Source organism: Loxodonta africana, chromosome 7 (genome assembly GCF_030014295.1).
Source record: "Loxodonta africana isolate mLoxAfr1 chromosome 7, mLoxAfr1.hap2, whole genome shotgun sequence".
NCBI classification, from domain to species: domain Eukaryota; kingdom Metazoa; phylum Chordata; class Mammalia; order Proboscidea; family Elephantidae; genus Loxodonta; species Loxodonta africana.
In genome coordinates this window covers 23,273,377-23,297,016 of record NC_087348.1, presented here as the reverse complement: position 1 = coordinate 23,297,016, position 23,640 = coordinate 23,273,377, and the positions used below count along the sequence as shown (strand labels likewise).

Below are 23,640 nucleotides of genomic sequence, written 5' to 3'. Positions count from 1 at the left end.
TTGAGCAAATAGAAAGTGAGCAACAAAAGAACCCATCAGGCACCAGAAGAAAACAAATAATAAAAATTAGAGCTGAACTAAATGAATTAGAGAACAGAAAAACAATTGAAAAAATTAACAAAGCCAAAAGCTGGTTCTTTGAAAAAATTAACGAAATTGATAAACCATTGGGTAGACTGACTAAAGAAAAACAGGAAAGGAAACAAATAACCCAAATAAGAAACGAGAAGGACCACATCACAACAGAGCCAAATGAAATTAAAAGAATCATTTCAGATTACTACGTAAAATTGTACTCTAACAAATTTGAAAACCTAGAAGAAATGGATAAATTCTTAGAAAAATACTACCTACCTAAACTAACACATTCAGAAGTAGAACAACTAAATAGACCCATAACAAAAAAAAAGAGATTGAAACGGTAATCAAAAAAATTGCAACAAAAAAAGTCCTGGCCCAGACGGCTTCACTGCAGAGTTCTACCAAACCTTCAGAGAAGACTTAACACCACTACTACTGAAGGTATTTCAAAGCATAGAACAAGACGGAATACTACCCAACTCATTCTATGAACCTACCATCTCCCTGATACCAAAAACAGGAAAAGACATTACAAAAAAAGAAAATTACAGACCTATATCCCTCATGAACATAGAAGCAAAAATCCTCAACAAAATTCTAGCCAATAGAATCCAACAACACATCAAAAAAATAATTCACCCTGATCAAGTGGGATTTATACCAGGTATGCAAGGCTGGTTTAACATCAGAAAAACCATTAATGTAATCCATCACATAAATAAAACAAAAGATAAAAACCACATGATCTTATCAATAGATGCAGACAAAGTTCAACACCCATTTATGATAAAAACTCTTACCAAAATAGGAATAGAAGGAAAATTCCTCGACATAATAAAGGGCATCTATGCAAAGCCAACAGCCAATATCACTCTAAATGGAGAGAACCTGAAAGCATTTCCCCTGAGAACAGGTACCAGACAAGGATGCCCTTTATCATCACTCTTATTCAACATCATACTTGAAGTCCTAGCCAGGGCAATTAGGCTAGACAAAGAAATAAAGGGTATCCGGATTGGCAAGGAGGAAGTAAAGCTATCACTATTTGCAGATGACATGATCGTATACATGGAAAACCCTAAGGAATCCTCCAGAAAACTACTGAAACTAATAGAAGAGTTTGGAAGAGTCTCAGGTTATAAAATAAACATACAAAAATCACTTGGATTCCTCTACATCAACAAAAAGAACACCGAAGAGGAAATAACCAAATCAATACCATTCACAGTAGCCCCCAAGAAGATAAAACACTTAGGAATAAATCTTACCAAGGATGTAAAAGACCTATACAAAGAAAACTATAAAACTCTGCTACAAGAAATTCAAAAGGACATACTTAAGTGGAAAAACATACCCTGCTCATGGATAGGAAGACTTAACATAGTAAAAATGTCTATCCTACCAAAAGCCATCTATACATATAACGCACTTCCAATCCAAATACCAATGTCATATTTTACGGGGATAGAGAAACAGATCACTAATTTCATATGGAAGGGAAAGAACCCCCGGATAAGCAAAGCATTACTGAAAAAGAAGAAGAAAGTGGGAGGCCTCACTCTACCTGATTTCAGAACCTATTATACAGCTACAGTAGTCAAAACAGCCTGGTACTGGTACAACAACAGGCACATAGACCAATGGAACAGAATTGAGAACCCAGATATAAATCCATCCATGTATGAGCAGCTGATATTTGACAAAGGACCAGTGTCAGTCAATTGGGGAAATGATAGTCTTTTTAACAAATGGTGCTGGCATAACTGGATATCCATTTGCAAAAGAATGAAACAAGACCCATACCTCACACCATGCACAAAAACTAACTCCAAGTGGATCAAAGACCTAAACATAAAGACTAAAAAGATAACGATCATGGAAGAAAAAATAGGGACAACCCTAGGAGCCCTAATACAGGGCATAAACAGAATACAAAACATTACCAAAAATGATGAAGAGAAACCAGATAACTGGGAGCTCCTAAAACTCAAACACCTATGCTCATCTAAAGACTTCACCAAAAGAGTAAAAAGACCACCTACAGACTGGGAAAGAATTTTCAGCTATGACATCTCCGACCAGCGCCTGATCTCTAAAATCTACATGATTCTGTCAAAACTCAACCACAAAAAGACAAGCAACCCAATCAAGAAGTGGGCAAAGGATATGAACACACATTTCACTAAAGAAGATATTCAGGCAGCCAACAGATACATGAGAAAATGCTCCCGATCATTAGCCATTAGAGAAATGCAAATTAAAACTACGATGATATTCCATCTCACACCAACTAGACTGGCATTAATCCAAAAAACACAAAATAATAAATGTTGGAGAGGCTGCGGAGAGATTGGAACTCTCATACACTGCTGGTGGGATTGTAAAATGGTACAACCACTTTGGAAATCCATCTGGCGTTACCTTAAACAGTTAGAAATAGAACTACCATACAACCCAGAAATCCCACTCCTCGGAATATACCCTAGAGATACAAGAGCCTTCACACAAACAGACATACGCACGCCCATGTTTATTGCAGCTCTTTTTACAATAGCAAAAAGCTGGAAGCAACCAAGATGTCCGTCAACGGATGAATGGGTAAATAAATTGTGGTATATTCACACAATGGAATACTACGCATCAATAAAGAACAGTGACAAATCTCTGAAACATTTCATAACATGGAGGAATCTGGAAGGCATTATGCTGAGCGAAATGAGTCAGTTGCAAAAGGACAAATACTGTATAAGACCACTATTATAAGATCTTGAGAAATAGAAAAAAACGGAGAACACATACTTTTGTGGTTACAAAGGGGGGAGGGAGGGAGGGAGGAAGAGGGTTTTTTATTGATCAATCAGTAGATAAGAACTGCTTTGGGTGAAGGGAAAGACAACACACAATACAAGGAAGGTCAGCCTAATTGGACTGGACTAAAAGCAAAGAGGTTTCCGGGATAAAATGAAAGCTTCAAAGGTCAGCGGAGCAGGGGCTGGGGTCTGGGGAACATGGTTTAAGGGGACTTCTAAGTCAATTGGCAAAATAATTCTATTATGAAAACATTCTGCATCCCACTTTGAATTGTGGCACCTGGGGTCCTAAATGCCAACAAGCGGCCATCTAAGATACATCAATTGGTCTCAACCCACCTGGAGCAAAGGCAAAGGAGGAACACCAAGGACACACGACAACTAAGAACCCAAGAGACAGAAAGATCCACATGAACCAGAGACCTACATTATCCTGAGACCAGAAGAACTAGTTGGTGCCCAGCCACAATCGATGTCTGCCCTGCTAGGGAGCACAACAGACAACTCCTGAGGGAGCAGGCCAATGGGATACAGACCCCAAATTCTCATAAAAAGACCATACCTAATGATATGAATGTGACTAGAGGAATCCCAGAGACAATGCTCCCCAGAACTTCTGATGGCACAGGACAGGAACCATCCCCAAAGACAACTCATCAGGCATGAAAAGGACTGGTCAGCAGGTGGGGGAGAGAGATGCTGATGAAGAGTGAGCCAATTAAATTAGGTGGACACTGGAGAGTGTGTTGGCAACTCTTGACTGGAGGAGGATGGGAAGATAGAGAGACAGGGAAGATGGCAAAATTGGCATGAAACGAGAGACTGAAAGGGCTGACCCAATAGGGGGAGAGCAAGTGGGAGAAGGGAGTATGATGTATGTAAACCTACATGTGACAGACTGATTGGAATGGTAAATGTTCACTTGAAGCTTAATAAAATTTAATTAAAAAAAAAAAAAAGCACAGATGTCGCCTTGAAGATTAAGATGTGCCTGGCCCAAGCCATGATATTTCCAATTGCCTCATATGCATGCAGAAGTTGGACAATGAATAAGGAAGACTGAAGAAGAATTGATGTCTTTGAATTGTGGCGTTGACAAAGAATACCGAATATACCATGGACTGCAGAGAGGAAAAAATCTGTCTAGGAAGAAGTACAACCAGAATGCTCCTTAGAAGCAAGAATGGTGAGACTACAGATCACATACTTTGGACATCTTGTCAGGAGGAATCAATTCCCGGAGAAGGACATTATGCTTGGTAAAGCAGAGCATTAGCAAAAAAGAGGAAAACTCTCAACAAGATGAATTGACATACTGGCTGCAACAATGAGCTCAAACCTAACAATGATTGTGAGGATGGTGCAGGACCTGGCAGTGTTTTGCCCTGTTGTGCACAGGTCACTGTGAGTCAGATCCATCAAGATGGCACCTAACAACAACAACAACAACAACCTTTATGGGAGCAAGTTGCCAGGCCTTTCTCCCATGGTGCTAACCTTTAGGTTAATAAGTGAGCGTTTAACCTTTTGTGCCACCCAAGAATCTTGCAAGCTCAATACAGAGTTATTAAAATGTAAAAGGTTTTATTGCCATTATTACTTAATAGATTTGCATTACAATAGAAATACTTCCAGTTGAGTCAATCCTACCATTCTTCCTTAACTTACTTTTAATTACAAAAAGTGAGAAAGGATCCGGGGGTAAAATATGAAGACAGTGTAATGGTGCTAAACTATGACTTCCATTTCCTTCTTTCAGGGATTTCATAGATCTAAGTGATGACTGCTGAGAACCACACTTTGTTTACTGGCTTCATATTCTCAGGGTTTTCTGGCAGAAAGTATGTGTAGCGGGGGCTCTTTGTGTTCTTTCTCCTGGTTTATGGTATAACCATGATTTCAAATTGAGGGATGATCCTACTGATCAATACAGACCCCACTTCACACACCTCTGCACTGCCTCCTCTCCTTTCTAAGGGTGAGCCATGCCACTCAGTGAGTGGTGAGAGAGAAATCACCACCACTCCACCCTATTTCTGCCCTGCCCCCAAGGGCTGACTCTCCCACCACATTTTTGTGTGTGTGTGTGTGTGTTTTTCTTTGTAATTTGGTTTCTTCTCTCTCTTTCCCCTCTTTCTTTTCTTTCTTCCACCTACCTTGCCCCATTCTCCACCCACGTCCCTTCTTGACAAGCTGAGCCATACCACTTGGCTAGAGAGCCACTGGCACATGGCCTCCCTGTAGAAACCTACCATCAAAAAGTGAAGAAAATAATGCGTTCCTTTAGTGTATAAAATGAGCTGAGTACTATGTACTTAAAAAAAAAAATCGTAAGAATGAAATAATTCATTAAAAATATGCAATATACAGTAGGTTAATTTTTGGCATTACTTATTAAACAGGGTTTGAAAGCAAATAAAATAATTTGATTATCTCTTTTTTTGTTTTTTGACTCTATAATCACAAATACCTTAATTGGTGTTCACAGAGTAATTTATATTATTTATCACAGCATCCCAATCATTGTCCAAACCTCTTCCAGACTCAATGTATTCTATTAGAATAACCTATTAATTAACTCTATCATCTTCTATGAAATTAAACCTACTCATGTTATCTAAAATTGGTTTTTATGAATATCTTTCATGTATATATTTAAGGAAAAATATATCCCTTACTATTTATTATTTTACTCTTTCCTTTAAAGATGCTGATTTAATAGTCTTTATATATAATCATAAAAACAAGATTTTTTAAATTTTATTTGATAGTTTTTAAGAAATTATCAAGATGAGAGAGAACTTAATCTAAGAACATGAACTTTGAAGTGAGACAGACTTGAGTTCAAATCCAAAAACTACCATTTACTTGTTAGCTGAATGTCCCTCTGCAGACTACTTAACCTTGTTAGACCTCAGTTTTCTCATCTATTAAAAAAAAAAAAAAAAAACCTATTTTCATCTAATTGATTCCTACTCATAGCAACCCTATAGGCAGAGTAGAACTGCCCCAGAGGGTTTCCAAGGAGTGGCTGGAGAATTCCACCTGCCAACCTTTTGGTTAGCAGCCTAGCTTTTTAACCACTGGGCCAGCAGAGCTTTTTTTTTTTTTTTTCCTCCATCTATTTAGCAGGGTTTACTGAATGTATTGATTTCATAAAGGTGCCTAACATTACTAAAAGTCCTAATATACTAATTATTATCACAGAAATAAATATTTACTTTTAAAAAGTGTACACACAACTACCTGAGTTTTATCAAGAGAGTTCCTAAGATGATATAGAGGAGCCCTAAATAACTAGTTCCCTATCCAGGGGCTGAACCTTGATATGACTGACCCCTGGGAAAAAAAGGTATTATTTATGGCATCATTTCATGAAAGCGAGTCCCCAAGCTCCATCTTTCTACCCTCTTTAGAACATTCTCACCCAGTCTAGAAGATTCCAGTTGTAGGTCCTAACCTCAAAACGTCCATATGCGTAGCTCTCTCCCCAGCTACTTTAAGACATGTTCTTCCTAAACCTGCCTTCACACCTAGTTAGAGCTTAGTAGAGGTTTCTTCATGTCTACCAGTTTTGGTCAAAACATTCCCATATCTGTTTCCATGGCCAACCACCTAGAACCATATTCCTGATCTAAGTCCCATACCTCACATTCCCAAGGAGTGAGGTTTAGATAATTAACCCCAGATTGCTTGACTTTATGGGATCCTGTATTAACCTATCTCCAGGGCCATGGCCAAATTGACACACTTAGCTGCATATGGATCAGTAGCTACCAATTATGATTGACCCATGCCCTTTAGAGAGCATTCTCTGCTTAGAATTTAGAAAAAAACCCTTGGTTCTCATCACCTCAAACAGCAATACACAACAGCCTTCACTGTTGAAAAGCACACACTAGCCAAAGCTCTGTTCCACCACTGATCTACACGGAGAAACACCTTCTGTGACAACAGATCCCATCCTAGTGGATTTTACTGTGGTCAGAATTTAGAATGCAGAGTACCGCTATCATAAGACTTTTCTTTCTTGATCTTCCTCTCTCCTATGCCTCTATCTCACCTTTGGGTGTAGTACTTTCTTTAGATTTTCCAGCTTTCTCCATAGGCCATGTCCCAGCTGAAATCAGGCTATCATCCCACCATTAGTGAGCTCCAGGTCACGTCTCCGTCTTTCAGAGTCCACCACGCTCAGAGCTTTCAGTTTGTTGATTACCAATGTAGATTTCAGACTATATATGTTCTTGATGGAATATTCTATGAATTGGGATTTTAATCTAGTCAATGTTAGCAAATTTTTTTTGTTTTTTTTTTTAAGCCATCAGACTCAAAAATATCTTTTAATAGTTATTGCATATACAGTGCCAATCCAGAAAATGAACCAAAAATACTGGGGAAAAAATAGTTTCTTCCCACTAGAGGTATATATTCAACATTAAAAAAAAACAATAAACAGTAAAATTACCTAGGATTTTTTTTTTTTTCATAAAAATTCATTTAGTAACTACACTGAGGAACATTCATGGTAGAGACGAGGGATCAAATAAGGAGTAAGGAATTAATAAGTAACCCTAACAGAGTTACTTTTTTTTTTTTTTTTAACAGAGTTATAGAACACAGTCACATGTAGCTTCAGATTAAGATGGAAATTGGTGAGGGTGTTAAAAGAAGCACACCTAAGATTTAAGTGGCATTCAGATTGCGAGTTATCATCTGTAGTTGAAGGGGGATTCAGGAAAAAAAAAATATATATATATATATATATATATATATATATATATATCTGTAGAGGTTGTATTTGAACAGGTCATTTTTAGAGTGAGTAGGATTTGAACAGCTAACCTACAAATGCACACATATATACACAAGATAAAACTTAATTGAAATAGAGGCTAAATGAATTCTATTTTTTTTTTTTTACATATTCATGAAACCAGGAATTTTAGTATGCCAATGGCTTATCCAATATTGAGAGTAGTCATGGTGGAAGGTTAGGATGGGAAAGGAAAGGAGTAAGGACATGAAATATAAGAGATAAAATGAAGGGTAAGCCTGTTCCAGAAATAATATTACAAATTGCACTTTAAAATGGCAGAAATAGACATAATTACAAGTGATATGAGAGGGCCAGTTCTGATGTTAGTACCTGACCTATTTTCTGGCTGAGATCTAATAACCAGCAAATTTGGAGAACATCCATATTGAACTTAATATCTCCAACATTCTAACCATAGTCCAAGAAACAGACACTGTTGAAACATTTTCAAGTCTTATTTCATCCTTTCTTAAGAAAGCAATTTTCAACTGATAAGTTTTCTAAAGGCATTTTTGACATCCTTGTTCCTTAGACTATAAATCAGGGGATTCAACATAGGTATTATCAATGTATAGAACACAGAGGCCACTTTGTCGACATTCAGTGAATGATCTGTGCTGGGGCGCAAATAAATGAAGATCAAGGTACCATGGTAGATAGTGACAACGATCAGGTGGGAGGCACAAGTGGAGAAGCCTTTCTTTCTTCCCTCAGCAGAACCTGTCTTAAGAATGGCTGCTATGATGAAGACATATGAGAGAAGAACTGTTAAAAGACAGATAACTTCAACCAAACTAGCAAAGACCACTAGAACAATGTCATGCATATATGTGTCAGTGCAGGACAGTGAAAATAATGGGGAGATATCACAAAAGAAATGGTTAATTTCTCTGGAGCAGAAAGAGAGGTGGAAGGTGTTAGTGGTATGAATAATGGAGCTCATGGTGCCCCCCCAAAAAGCTCCCATTGCAAACTGGCCACAAATTCTCCTGGACATGATAACAGTATAAAGCAGTGGGTTGCTGATTGCTATGTACCGGTCGTAAGCCATGGCAGCCAAGAGGAAAGATTCTGTATCAACCAACGAACAGAAAAAATAGAGCTGTGTAGCACAGCCATTGTAAGAAATTGTCTTCTTATCAGAAACCAAGTCCACCAGTAATTTGGGAGCAATGACAGAAGAGTAGCATGCATCTATGAAGGACAATATGCAGAGGAAAAAGTACATAGGGATGTGCAGGTGCGAACTGCTTGTGATTAATAAAATCATCCCAAGGTTCCCCATGAGCGTCACCGAGTAGATGGAAAAGAACACAGCAAAAAGAAGCCTTTGAAGTTCTGGGTGGTCACTAAATCCCAGGAGGAAGAACTCAGTCTTCTCTGTGCCATTCACTTCCTCCATCTCTTTGCAGTGCTTTGTGGTTTCTGGAGCAGTGACAGAGTAATGATGACAATGTCAACAATAACCTGGACATTGACAAAAAAAATTAAAAAATGCCAAAATAAATAGAACAGTCATTCTAAAATCTATTGGGGCATCCATATAGCACTCAGTCATGTGTACAGTTAATCCAACATAACTCATAGGTTTTCATATATTTTAGCAGCAGAAGTTTATATTTTTTAATCCAAATTGCTAATGTACCACTTCTTTTTCCTGAAAGCTATTTGTTTACACCTTAAATGGCACCACCCTCAAGCTAGTTGCTGACTCTAAACCTTGGCTTCACCCATAATTTCTCTAACTCTCCCCTCCACCACATTCTGTGCATCCAAAATTCCAGAACTAAACATCTCATCTCTGTCCAATCCACACAACTTCCACTAGCATATTAATCATTACTTCTTTCATCTCCTCCTCTATCTGTTGCACAAGCCAATTTATCAGCTGCTTCATCTCCAGTCTTGTCTGATCCAATCTGTTCTCCTCTGATTCACCATCCTCCAATCACACAAACTCCCTCTAACCCACTAAATCTTGCCTCCCTCAGCAGAGCCACTGGTTGTCTATACAGTGTATTGGTGGATCTAAGGGAAAGCTGTCACCTCTGAAATGATGTACCTCATGTGCCTACAGCTTGGTTAGTAAAAAATTGGTTAGTAGGCTCATGTTTTTTGCAAAGGAAAATGTAGCTAATTATTCAGGTTGTCTCTGCCTTTTGCCAGAGAACAGCTCAGCTAATGCAGAACAACGGGATTTTAGTTGACATTCACTCTCATAGGCTGGTGCTTTGGTGCAGTGCTGTGAGCTCTGTCCCACAGGGCCTTTGCGCATGCAATTTCTTCTCCCCAGGATATTCTTCTTCCTACAAGCATTATTCTCCAGGAAAAAAAACAAAACAAAACTGTTGATTCTGACTCATAGCAAACACATAGGGCAGAGTAGAACTGCCCATAGGGTTATCCAAGGAGCAGCTGGTGCATTCAAACTGCCAGTCTCTTGGTCAGCAGCTGAATGCTTAACCACTGTGCTGCCAAGACTCACTCAAGCTAAATGCTGACTTTTCAGCAAGGTCTCCACTGTTTAACTCTATGTGATCTCTCCATTATTCTCTATCTCTGCATCCTAGTCATTCTCTTCATAGCACTTATCGCAATTTAAAAACATTTTTCTTTATTCACCTGTTGGTTATTATATGTCTCCTTCCCTATATTTCCCTATATTGTATAATCTCTGAGGGCTTGAATGATGTCTTCATTTTTTTTTTTTTTAATTTCCAACGTTGTATAACCAATGCCTTGTATAATCCTGATCCATCCCATTGCCAATGAACGGATTCTGACTCATAGCGACCCACAGGGCAGAGTAGAACTACTCCATATGGTTTCCAAGGAGCACCTGGTAGATTCAAACTGCCGACCTTTTGGTTGATAGCCTGAGCTCTTAACCACTGTGCCACCAGGGCTCCTGAATCCTGACCCATAGTAGATTCTAATTCAACAAAGATTGAATAAATCAAGGATAATCCCTAATATATAAATAGTGAGAGATTAAGTGTACAAATGGGCAATGGCCAGACCATATACCACAATAGAACTCTGACACGCAACCTCTGCAGCAAATAGCCTAGGAAGCCAAATCCGAACATTCTCAATAATCGACCCAGAGCAATCACAATTTGGCCTATATATTGCCAGCTTCCCATAATTTTGTCTATCCCATTAACCCATTGCTGTCAAGTCGGGTCTGACTCATAGCGACCATAGAGGACAGAGTAGAACTGCCCCGTAGAGTTTCCAAGGAGCGCCTGGTGGATTTGAACTGCCGACCTTTTGGCTAGCAGCTGTAGCACTTTAGTCACAATAAATACAATTTGTTACACATATTTCTAGTATTTTCTGTGCACATTTAGGCTTTTAACAATTTTGTCTAGCTTTTGTTAAAAACCTAAATGCGTACAGAAACACCAGAAATATGTATAACGAATTGTATTTATTGTGAGTAGATACAATTCAAATGAGACAGCATCAACCCAAAAGTATCAAGAAGGTGCTCCAAAGACAGAACAGTGAAAGAAAGTAATATAGGTCATTGGGTCACCTTTGGATATAATACCGCAACGCTTGTTTAACAAGGGTCACATGTGTCGATTCTCAAGGTGGGCAGCTCTCAACAACCCTAAGTATCTGGGACTGGCAGGGCACTCCCCTAAATGTCACTCTCATGTTAATTTCTCGTGAGACAGCCTCAAAGCACTTACAAGGTTCCAGGGTCAGTCAGTTGTAGAAAGAGCCGATAAGGACATGCAATACGCCTTCCCGTCAGACCATGGAGTTCCTGCTTCTCCAACCTGGCTGCTCAAAGGTCATTCTCTAAAAGTGCCCAACGCCTAAAGGAAAATGGTCTCTGCTAATGTGCTTACTAGGCTGTTGTTTAACCTGAAGTTGACTCCAGGGAAGCCAGTTCCTTAAAGCCTCAAGGTTCAAAAGGACACCTAAGGGCAAATGGCCTGGGTGGCTCACCTGAACTCCATTAACCCAGAAACCTAGATTCCAAGAGAATAGAAACAGTTTCTCACTTCCAACTCAGGATCAACTCGAAAAAGACAAACATGCTCCCCAAGCCAATCAATTGCATAAAATGCCCTGTTTCTAATTAGCCCAATTCCAGCTTCCTGGTGTCAACAATTAAGCCTTCCTTTTTTCTCACTATAAGATTTGTCACATCCCTGCCTTCATTGAGTCCCTGTCAAACACAGGAAAAAAAGAAAAAAAAAACAGTGCTGTCAAGTCTATTCCGACTCATAGAGACCCTAGAGGACAGAGTAGAACTGCCCCATAGAGTTTCCAAGGAGCACCTGGCGGATTCAAACTGCCGACCGTTTGGTTAGCAGCCGTAGCCCTTAACCACTACACCACCAGGGTTTACAAGTGATGGTGATTTACTACCGTGCTAAAACGGAATAATTAGACTTCGTTCCCAGTTGTGTTGCATTTATTTATTTCCACAAAAAATAAAGTCATTACTTTCCAGGTGAAGAGTTGTGGTTGGAACACCAGAAGCTATGTATTTCTCACTTTCAGATGTAGTCTGCCTCTGAGGAAAAAAAAAAAAAAAAAGCATCCCTTAGATAGTTTGAAATCCACTGATAATGTATCAAGCTCAAAGACTAAATTAGTAAGACAAGTGCGGAATCCTTCCCCTGTCACTCAGTAGTTGGGAATACTTGGGCAAGACAATAAATCTCTTAGTGTCAACTTCATTTATCAAATGTCAATGACAGTACATTTCTCATCAAGTTATAACGGTAAGCATTAAATGAATTTCCATCCTCAGTTTCAATATCCTCACCATCTTGTTTCTTTACTGTTCAAAGGAGCAATACAGCAAGCAACTCTAGGTCAATTCAGATACCTATTTAAGTTTATTCAGAATCTAAGCTATGGAATGCAACTCGAGAAATCTTTACACTACCAGATTTAATATTTTTCAACCCAGGCAACTGCTTTATTTGTATCCACAATCATTTCTATTCTTTCTATAGGGAAGAACTGTAAGCAATTTTCAAATGGGCTCATCTATCCACCCATGTGGGTTATTTTCACTTTTATTGCCCTTGCCCTATTTTACAATTCTGCAACTTGTAGACAGTGAATAGTAATTCAAATGATGCTTGTCCATACACACATACATTCCCCCCGCAATGGAGAGGGAGTTGACTTCCCTCCCCCTTGTGGAAAAAGTCAGTTTTGTATCTATTTGTAAATGTATTTGTGGATATCTGATCGGATGAAATTATGCTTCTTTAAATTTCACTGTGTAGCCATTGTTACACCACGCTCTTTCCCCAATTTATTGCAGGTTTTTAAGAAAATTAACATTTTATTAAAACTTTGCGTACATTTAGAGTAAATAAGCAGAGTGTAACTATCAGAAGAGTTATTCTCTGAGTAGGTAGAACAAAGCAGAGATTTAACAATGATCCTGAACTCTGGAATATTGCTCAGTGTTTCTTTTTCTAACTTTGTTATGTTTCTGGCTAGCTAAATTAGATAAATTCTGGGCAAGTGTCATATACCTGGCTTCAACATATTTTGATCTTATAATCTTCAAAGTACTTTCACATTTAATTTAATTCTCACAACTCTTTAAAATATGTTGAGGGTGATGTCTTTATAGAAAAGGAACTGGTAATCGGAGGCCAGTTGAGCAGCCCAGATTTGCATACCTCTGTAATAAAAGGATCTGGTTAGGACCTTGGAGATTCTATGTTATTAGGATAGGGCATTCTCCAATAAGCAGATAATTCAATTCCTAATTAGAGTCCAGGAGTCCCTGGGTTATGTAAATGTTCCACACGGTGTTACTAGCTGAAAGGTTGGACGTTCAAACCCATCAAAATTTGCCTCATATCCATCCAGGTGTGCCTCGGAAGATAGGTTTGGTGGCCTGCTTCTGAAAGGTCACAGTCTTGAAAACACTATGGGGTAGTTCTACTCTGCACACATGGGTTTGCCATAAGGCAGAATCCATTTGATGGCCACTAACAACAACAATTGGACTCCATTTATTCTGTGTTTTGTCTAAAAAATAAAATGTGCTAAATGTGCTTTGTTATTATCGTTGTTTGACATGTTTGAGGATTTACAAACTGTCTTATTCCAGGCATGTTACCACTTCTAACATCAGATTTCTATGTGTAAAATCAATGGATATAAGAGATAATTTCATATAACCCCATGCAGCTGTAAAATTGTATGATTCTGTCGAGAATACTTACCAGACTGATTCCTCTCTTTTGCCCTTCTTCTTACTACAGTGTTGTTAGCCTCAGTTCGTTTTCTAGTGGAAAATCAAATATGACACTTAGAGACAAAAACATTCATTTAATTGCAACATTTATCAGAATCCATTTGAGGTGTGCCTTCTGTGTTCATAGAACAAGTGTTAACCTCTCATAGGAAGGCTTTGGTTCCTTAGGAGCATTTACAGACTTTTTATGCTTTGCTTTGAGAAGTTTGAAATCATCTTCCTGATCAGACATCAGTCCTTAGGGACCGACACTCTCACATCTAAATCCCAAAGGGAAAAATATGTGAGCAATTAAACATTTCTAATTAGGAGTTAGTTAAACACACAATAAAATGATGTAATATGTTTTTCTGTATCTTGAAGATATCCCAAAGAAGCATGTCTTGGCCTTTGAAGTGGTATATTATTAAATAGAAAATTGGATTGTGATATTTATTACTTATTTTATTTAACCAGCTCAAAGCAATTTATCAAACAACTATTGGAATATTCTATGTAAAGGGATGGTTCAACGAGCAGGGAGCAAACAAACATACATATCCACTGAGAGATATAAAGATCCAGAAATTTAACACGTCAAAGAAGAACCACCTGTGAATGAAGTTAACAACTCTAATATGTGGTATTATTTACTTTTTTCTGTGTTCAAATTGAACGTTGACCATCCAAGACCTGAACAGGTCAGAAAGTCTTCATTCAAACAATACAATTATACTGTGTATATTTTGTGCCAAATATTGTTTTAGGCACACGACAGAGAAGAGGAGGATAATTTGACTGGGCATTAAGGATTTAGTTAAGTCCAGAAGAGGAAATGACAGAGAGTAGAGAAACAACATAAACGATGTTGTGCTGTTAAGAAAGTCCATGGCAAACTTGCAGAATTTAAGATGAGGTCTAGAGAGAATGTCTTGTCTAATGAAGAAAGATGTGACAGGAAAGATATATTTGATTAAGACAAAATGGCCTTGAATTCTACTTCAAGCTTTGTAAAAACAAGAAAGTTCAATGCTGAAGGTTCTTATGAGAAGGCCAGATATATTGTATGTACATTGTACTAGTTTATTGATGCACTAGTTCTGTGGTTTCCAATATGAGTGGTTTCTCTCCTCAGGGAACATTTGACAATGCTTGGAGACAGTTCTGCTAGTCAGAACATTGAGGGCTGGGTCAGGGAAGAGAGGAAGGGTGCTGCTTGCATCAAATGGGAAGAGGCCAAGGATACTGTCCAACATCCTACACTGCCCAGGACAGAACTCCATAACAAGGATAGACAGAAGCACCATGCCATCCCTCCACAGTAAAGACAAAAAAAAACTAAGTAAAACAAACGTCCTTCCTGGAACCTGAAGTGCCAAATGAAGGGATAGAGAACTCAGCCAAGCACCGAGTGAAATAAGAAACTGACAGAGGACAGAGAGCAAGGAGAGATACGTACAGAGGGCCCCATCAGCTAATGCAGCACGGATCTGCCATCTTGAACTCCAGTCGGGGATGAGCAGACAGGAAGCATGGGAAAGCACCTTTGCGGAACTCCCAGCAGGAGACAGAGCACCTGGTAACCACCCATACGTGCTCTCCCACTCCCATTCTCTCCCACCGCTTTACCTTCAAGCTTCCTGGTAGGCTGTGGTCACTTGGCTGGCCAGAAAGTGCAGCATCCATGCCTCTTGGATTCACTCCATCCACACAGGAGATCAGCAGACAAGGAGTAGGGGAAAGCAGCTTCATGAAGTTCCCAGCAGGAGACAGACCACCTGGTAACCAGAAATATAAGCTTTCTTAGCCACCCTCTGTTCCCCCCCACCACCTCCAGCATCCTCTGCTTCCCGCTAGCCACGGTCTCTTGGCCGGGAGGCAACTGCTTTAGCCTCAGGCTGCTTGGATTTGTCCTGCTCACACTGGCTGGGCTTCTGAGCTGATATTGGTTCTTTCCATCTCTTTTGGTTTCTTCCTTGCCTCCTACCACCACCCCCTCCTTTCTCTGGAACACCTGGTTCCATGTGTCATCTTTGCTTCTTCTTGAAAATATGTGAAGCCATGCTTGTCTGGGGAACAACTCCCCAGGTCTGCAACACCACGCTGGAATCTCTGGGGCTTTATTTCCCCCCTTGTTTTGTTTTGTTCTGTTTTGTTTGTTTTCTTTTTGCAGCTTGGAAGCCCCTTCTAGCCAGGCTGCACTGCATGGCTCAGGAGCCACTCCCCCAATCTGAGCAGCTGCATGGGTGGGATCCCTGAGGCATTTCTTTTTTCTTCTTCTTCTTTCTTTTCCCTTTTCTTTTCTCTCTTTTTCTGTTTCTGTGTCTTGATTTCTCAGTTCTCTTCTCTCTACATTTATCTTCTTTTCCTGTCTCCTGAATACCCAGTGCTGTGAAACCCTGGTGGTGTAGTGGTTAAGTGCTATGGCTGCTAACCAAAGGGTCAGCAGTTCAAATCTGCCAGGCGCTCCTTGGAAACTCTATGGGGCAGTTCTACTCCTATAGGGTCGCTATGAGTCAGAATCGATTTGATGGCACTGGGTTTGGTTTCTTGGTTTGGTGTGACATCTATACCCCTTCTAGCCAGGCTGTATTGTGAAGCATGGGATTCACTTCCCCAGTCTTAGCAGCCCCACCAGTGGGACTCTGGGAGTCCTGAGGGCTTTTCTTTTGTTCTACTCCAATTTTTTATCCAGGTATTTTCTTTTCTTTTTTTTTTTTTTTTTGCTTTTCTCCATTTCTCAGTTTCTTATCTCTCCACTCCAATGGCAAGCTCCCTTAGCACTCAATTTTTTTCTCTTTCCTTGATTGCTTCTTTGTTTTTAGCCCCTGTTTTTCTCTCCTCTCTCTCTTCTTTCCCACACCCCTAATAGCTCCACACATTACAACCTTCCCCCTCTCTCCTGCCTACCTGTACCGTGCACTGAACACCACACCTCCAAGCAGCACAGGCACGGCCTACTGGAACCTTCCCAGCACTGATTCCTGGCCAGCCCTGTCAGTCCTAGTATGTACAAAAAAACAACCCATCTCAGCCCCTCCCCTTCAGCTGGACCTGCCCTGCTGCACCATAGCCAAATGACTGCCATGCCCATTGGACAAGGAGGTAAAAAGTATCCTGACTACAGATGAGCAAACAAGGAACTCACAGCCTACCTGCTCAGACATAACCAAATAAAACAAAAAAGCAGAAAAAAACAAACAAATCTACAATGAAGAAATGAAGAAAATAATTACTGAATGTCCCAAAGACAGCAGACAATACCAAAACATTAAAAAAAAAAAAAAAAGGGCAAGATGGGTCCAGTAGGTTTCCAAAATAAAACACCTGGTGACTTTCCAGTAGAAGAAAAGATACTAGAACTACCTGAGAGGGAATTCAAATCTTTAATATTCAGAGCAATCCAAGAGTTGAAATAAAAAGCAGATAAAAATGAGGTAAAAATAGACACGTTTTTGGAAAAAAATGGACTAATTCATGGCAAATACAGACAAAAAAATGGAACAATTCAGGAGAGTAACACAGGAACAAAATGCCAAATTAAATTCACAACTAGAAATCATTCAAAAACAACAATTACAAATCCAAAAGATAAACAACAAGATTTCAGAAATGGACAGTGCCACAGGAGGGGTGAGGAGAAGGTTTGAAATGATGGAAGACAGAACCAGGGAAATCAAAGACAGACACTTGAATACAACTCTGAGGAAAAATCAGAAAAAAGAATGTAGGAAAATGAAGAAACCCTGAGAATTATGTGGGATACAATCAAAAGCAAAACTTTGTGAGTGATCGGAGTTCCAGAACAGGGAGAGAAAATGGAAAACTCAGAGAGGGTCTTTGAAGAACTGCTAACAGAAAACTTCCCTAATATCATGAATGACGAAAAGCTGACCATCCAAGAAGCTCAACGAACCCCATAATGGATAGACCCCAAAAGAAAAACATCAAGGAATATCATAATCACTTTCTTTAAAACCAGAGACAAAGAAAAAATCCTGAAAGCAGCTCAAGAAAAACAAATAGTTATGTACAGAGGAGAAACAACAAGACTAAGCTCTGATTATTCGGCAGAAACCATACAGGCAAGAAGGCAATGGGATAACATATATAAAACCTTGAAAGAAAAAAAATTGCCAATGAAGAATAATATATCCTGAAAAACTTTCATTCAAATATGATCGGGAAATTAGGACATTTCCAGATAAGCAGGAATTAAGGGAACATGTAAAAACCAAACCAAACTTACAAGAATTATTAAAGGGAGTCCTTTGGTCTGAGAACAAACAACATCAAATTACAGCCTGAATCTAGGACACAAAATTATACCAGCCAGATACTGACATAGGAAATGAACTCTCAAAGAGTATCGAAAACCAAAACAATTGCAAAAGGGAACCAGAGAGGTTAATCTGTAAATGACAACAACATCAGAACAATAAAAGAGAGAATAAATGGTATAGTTATAAAACTCTATAATGGAGAGTAAGGCAAAGCAATACCAAGTAACAATAGGCTGGGTCAAACCTAGGAAGATAAGGGTAAATTTCAAAGTAACTACAAAGAAAGTTAACAAACCTATTCATCAAAATAAAGGAGAAAAACATAAAGTCTCAATGAAAAAAAAAACCTACAAAAACAAAAGAAATGAAAAAAGAAATCCATAAACAAAAGGAACTCAGCACAGGACCTTATGCTGAGTGAAATAAGTCAATCATAAAAGGACAAATATAGTATGAGACCACTACTGTAAAAACTCATGAAAAGGTTGACATACAAAAAGAAACAATATTTGATAGTTACAAGGGAGGGGAGGGGTGGGGATGGAAAAACACTTAATAGACAAAAGATAAGTGGTAACTTTGTTGAAGGGTAAGACAGTACACAATACTGGGGAAGCCAGCACAACCTGTACGAGGCAAGGCCATGGAACCTCCATAGACACATCCAAACTCCCTGGAGGACTGAATTGCTGGGCTGAGAGCTGTAGGGACCGTGGTCTCAGGGAACATGTAGTTCAATTGGCATAAAAGAGTTTATAGAGAAAATGTTCTACATTCTACTTTGGTGAGTAGCATCTGCGGTCTTAAAAGCCTGTGAGCAGCCATCTAGGATACTCCACGGGTCTCACCCCTTTGAGAGCAAGGAAGAATGAAGAAAACTAAAGACGACACAAGAGAAAGATTAGTCCAAAGGACTAATGGACCACATCTACCATGGCCTCCACCAGACTGAGTCCAGTACAACTAGATGGTGCCTGGCTACCACCACTGACTGGTCTGATAGTGATCATAATAGAGGGTCCCAGCCAGAGCTGGAGAAAAATGTAGAACAAAATCCTAACTCAAAAAGCAAGACCAGACTTGCTGGCCTGACAGAGACTGGGGAAACTCTGTGAATATGGTCCCCGGACACACTTTCAGCCCAGTAATGAGGCCACTCCTGAGGTTCACCCTTCAGCCAAAGATTGAACAGGCCCATGGAACAAAACAAGACTAAAGGTGCGCACCAGCCCTGGGGCAGGGACTTGAAGCAAGAGAGAAAAGGAGAGCTGGTAATAGGGAACCCAGGGTTGAGTGTTGACACATAGTGGGGTTGTTAACCAATGTCATATAGAATGTATGTACTAATTCTTTGATGAGAAACTAGTTTGTTCTGTAAACCTTCATCTAAATTTCAATGAGGAAAAAAAGCAAAAAAAGAACTCCATAGCAAAGAATTGCCTGAACCAAAATGTCAATAATACCAAGGATAATAAACTGCTTTAGTTGGAGCTTCAAATTTACCTTACTTTTATCTTAACATGAAAAATCTCTCAGGTAATATGAGAAATCTCACCTCATTTAAAATATTTGAATTTCAATACAGTGCCACATTTTCATCTCAAGCACATTACTCATTTTTTTTTCCAGTTAGCATTTATTTAATTGAAATAATAAGTAACCATTTGTGACAGGTATTCTGGAATATTTCTTAATGGCTAACACATGATTCTTGCCCCAAAGATACCGTTTTAAGAAACGTTAGTAAGAATGCTTTCTATGAGGCAAGTCCTTGCAGTTTTATGATTTAACACACATGTACACACACAGAGGAAGGTGTTTTAATGACAGGACAGAGAGAGGTTTGAAGATTCTGGCATTTTTAAGTTTGGAGTGACGGGGCCACAAGCCAAGGAAAACTGGAAGTCACAGGAAGCTATAAGAGGAAAGGACCAAATTCTTCCCAAGAGGCCCTAGAGAGGATGTGGCCTTGCCAAAACCTTTATTTCAGCCCAATGATACCGATTTCAGATTTCTGACCTCCAGAAGTTCAAGAGAATAAATCTGTGTTCTTTGAGTCCACCAACATTATGATAATTGGTTCAGGAGCCACAGGAAACTAATACTATAGGTAAGATTTACAAAGGTAAAAATGGTTAAAATCATTTCAGACAGACCACAACATTAACGAAGACACACAAACTTGAAAAACAGAGGGTATCAAACATATGATATACTTGTTTAATCAAGAATGAAAGTGAAATACAGAGCTAAAAGTATGGTAAAACACAGAGCATAGGCAACAACAAGAATAACAACAGCTAATTTATTAAGCACATATATTACACCATATCTAGCACTAAGAGTTTAATATTCATTGTTTATTTAATTTCCATGATAATATTATGAGAAGTGACCAACCAGCTGTCCTCAGTTTGACTCTGGCTCATGTCTACCCAACAGGTGCCAGAGTAGAGTTTTGTTCCACAGGGTTTTCAGTGGCCAGTTTTTTGGGGAATACACCATCTGGTCTTTCTTCTGAGGCACCCCTGGGTGGACTTGAACTTCCAAACTATTGACCAATAGCCAAGCTCTTTAACTGTTTGCACCACGGAGGAACTCACGAGATAGGTAGAATATTATTACAACATTCATTTTACAGATGAGAAAGTTTTTAAAAGTTGCAAAAATAATTGACATTGGAAAAGAAAAAGTAGTAAAAGAGAAAATAACCAAAAAATGATTAAAATTTAATTCCCACATATACCCATAAACACATGGGAAGGTTGCTCCAAATTAAAAAAATATACACATATTTTATACATATAATATATGCATACATGTATAATATAAATATAATATATATAACAAAAAACCCATAATATAAATATATAAATATAATATGATATAAAGTTCTACTCTGTCCTAGAGGGTCGCTATGAGTCGGAATCGACTCGATGGCAGTGGTTTTTTTTATTATATGTGTTATATCATATGTATTATATTATATGTATATATGTAATATAGTATATACATATAATATATACATATATAAGAAAAATGTATATTCCCTGAAATAAAAAGGAATTGAATTCAGTAAGAATGGTTACATGCATTAAGGACATTGGAAAGACATGTCTCTTTATTTTTGCTTTGTTGGAAATATATTGGTTTAACACAAACCAAAAAAACTGAGGCTTAACGGTGCCATTTTAAGCCCAAGCAAAATACTCAGAGAGACCAGAGGACAGCAGCAAAAGGTGGTAGGTGCATTTGAACAATGTTCTGTTTAATACTGGGTATTTAAGAGAAATCTAAAAGGTGAGTAGAGAACAAAGAATCATGCAAAGTACCCTGGTTCACTAATGTCTTTCCTGGATTTCCATTTCACTGATTTTCACTCAAACAAAAATCCCTTCTTAAAGGTCCTTTTTGAAACCCTAAGTCCAGCTAGGAGACCTGGTGGTACAGTGGTTAAGGCTCACTATGGGTCATAATCAACTCAATGACCATGAGTTTTTTGGTTAAGTCCAGCTAAGAAAATGGCCCCTTGGTGAGTAAATTAAATCCCATCACTTTCCTGAGAGCTTCTTTCACATCCTTGTTCCTCAGGCTGTAGATCAGGGGGTTCAGCATGGGAATTACTACAGTGTAGAACACTGTGGCTACCTTGTCTGTGTCCAGACTGTTGCTAGAGCTGGGCCTGCAATAAATGAAAAGGATTGTTACATGGAAGACAATTATGGCTGTGAAGTGAGAGGCACAGGTGGAAAACGCTCTACGCCTTCCCTCTGCAGAGCGCATCCTCAGGATGGTGACAAGAATAAGCAAGTAGGAGGTGAGGATGACCACAATGGTGATGCTCTCATTGACAATGGTCACAATGTACACCAGCCGTTCATTCATAGAGACATCAGAGCAGGCAAGAGATAAGAGAGGGGGTAGATCACAGAAGAAGTGGTTAATCACATTAGATTGATAGGACGGGATCTCAAGAGCTAAACACAAGTGCATCAGAGAGCACACTGTTCCACACAGGTAGCAGCCAGACACTAGCTCCAAACGGAGCTTCTGGGACATGATGACCATGTACAGCAGGGGGTTGCAGATGGCCACAAACCGGTCATAGGCCATCACAGCCAGCAGGATGACCTCAGTGATTCCATAAGCACAAAACAAATAGAATTGCACCATGCATTCCAGGAAAGAAATGGCTTTGTCCTTGTTGATGATATTGTCCAGTGTCTTAGGCACAATGACGGTGGAGTAACAGAAATCCACAAAGGACAAGTGGCTGAGGAAAAAGTACATGGGGGTGTGAAGCTGACTGCTGACCTGAATCAGTGCAATCATGCCCAGGTTGCCCACAACTGTGACTCCATAGATTAGAAGGAAAAACAGGAAGAGGAAGATTTTCAGCTCAGGGACATCTGATAATCCCTGGAGAATGAACTCTGTCACCACGGTGCAATTTTCTTCCACCATTTTCCACTATATTTCAGGTTTGGGAAAACAATTACATTTTTTATCTTTCTCCTAGAAGAGAATAAGAGTTTTATGTTAACTTCACAGAGATAGAATATTTATATGAAAAATAGTTTTTATAAGAAAACTGCCTATAAGAAAAATGTAATTGTCAAATCATTCAAAGTGTTAAAAACTTCTGTAGATCCCACTGGTTAAAAATAATCATCATCAAAAGCCTTAAATGATTCTCAGAATTTATCTGCACAGTAGATTGGGATCACCTACTAAATTAGTGTTTTGATGAAACTTTGTAAGTGATTCAATGTTATGCTTTACAGCTCCATTGAATTTACCTCCTGTTCCCTGAGAAACTTAACAAGCTGTGTCCAGTTGGGATTTTAGCTGTTGTGCTCCTGTATGATATTTATATTTTTGTTGTTGTTGTTTTTCTTCCAGTTTATTGGTAGCATAAATTATTAGTAGATGAGGTACCTGTTTTTTCCAATTTCGTGGAGTGTGACAAACTTCTTGAGTCAGTGGCTTAGAAAGACCTGTTTACATTTGGTATTATGCTGAATTAAAAGAAAGATAAAGTAGAGAGTGAAAGCCATAATCTTTTTAGCTTATCAAATTAACCAAGTGATTTTTGCTAATTATAAGGGTGATAATGAATGCTAACAATGCTAACTGTTGTATAAACTTTTTCTGGAAAACAGTTAAAAAGCAGATGTCCAAAGTATTAACTCCAAAGCAACAATGAAAGTTAAATTAACTTTTTTTTTTTTCAGAAGAGACATTTTATTTGTAGCAATCTTTTGTAAGAATTGTTTAAACGTATTGACAAATTACTTTGAAAAATTAAGTTCAAAGCTATATGGCAGCAATGTTTATGGCATTAAATATAAGCAAATACTAAATATAAGAAAATAAATTATTAAGCATGGGTACAGTGTGACTGTAATGGAAAATCAT

General features: G+C 38.8%; 2 protein-coding genes across 2 annotated transcripts; both read right to left on the bottom strand.

Moving 5' to 3' along the window:
- Positions 1-8,144: 8,144 nt before the first annotated feature.
- On the bottom strand, positions 8,145-8,992 carry LOC135231829 (olfactory receptor 5I1-like). The gene has a single exon (XM_064289024.1). The coding sequence runs from the start codon at positions 8,990-8,992 to the stop codon at positions 8,192-8,194; it is 801 nt and encodes a 266-aa protein (XP_064145094.1). The 3' UTR covers positions 8,145-8,191.
- A 12,679-nt stretch (positions 8,993-21,671) lies between these two features.
- LOC135231828 (olfactory receptor 5L1-like) lies at positions 21,672-22,686 on the bottom strand. Its single transcript, XM_064289023.1, has one exon. It carries the CDS (start codon positions 22,684-22,686, stop codon positions 21,736-21,738), a length of 951 nt encoding a protein of 316 aa, XP_064145093.1. The 3' UTR covers positions 21,672-21,735.
- Between the last annotated feature and the right edge of the window lie 954 nt (positions 22,687-23,640).

Excerpts from the sequence above, each read along its gene's own strand:
- LOC135231828 (XM_064289023.1), bottom strand. The coding sequence starts at position 22,686 with ATGGTGGAAGAAAATTGCACCGTGGTGACAGAGTTCATTCTCCAGGGA.
- LOC135231829 (XM_064289024.1), bottom strand. The coding sequence starts at position 8,992 with ATGGGGAACCTTGGGATGATTTTATTAATCACAAGCAGTTCGCACCTG.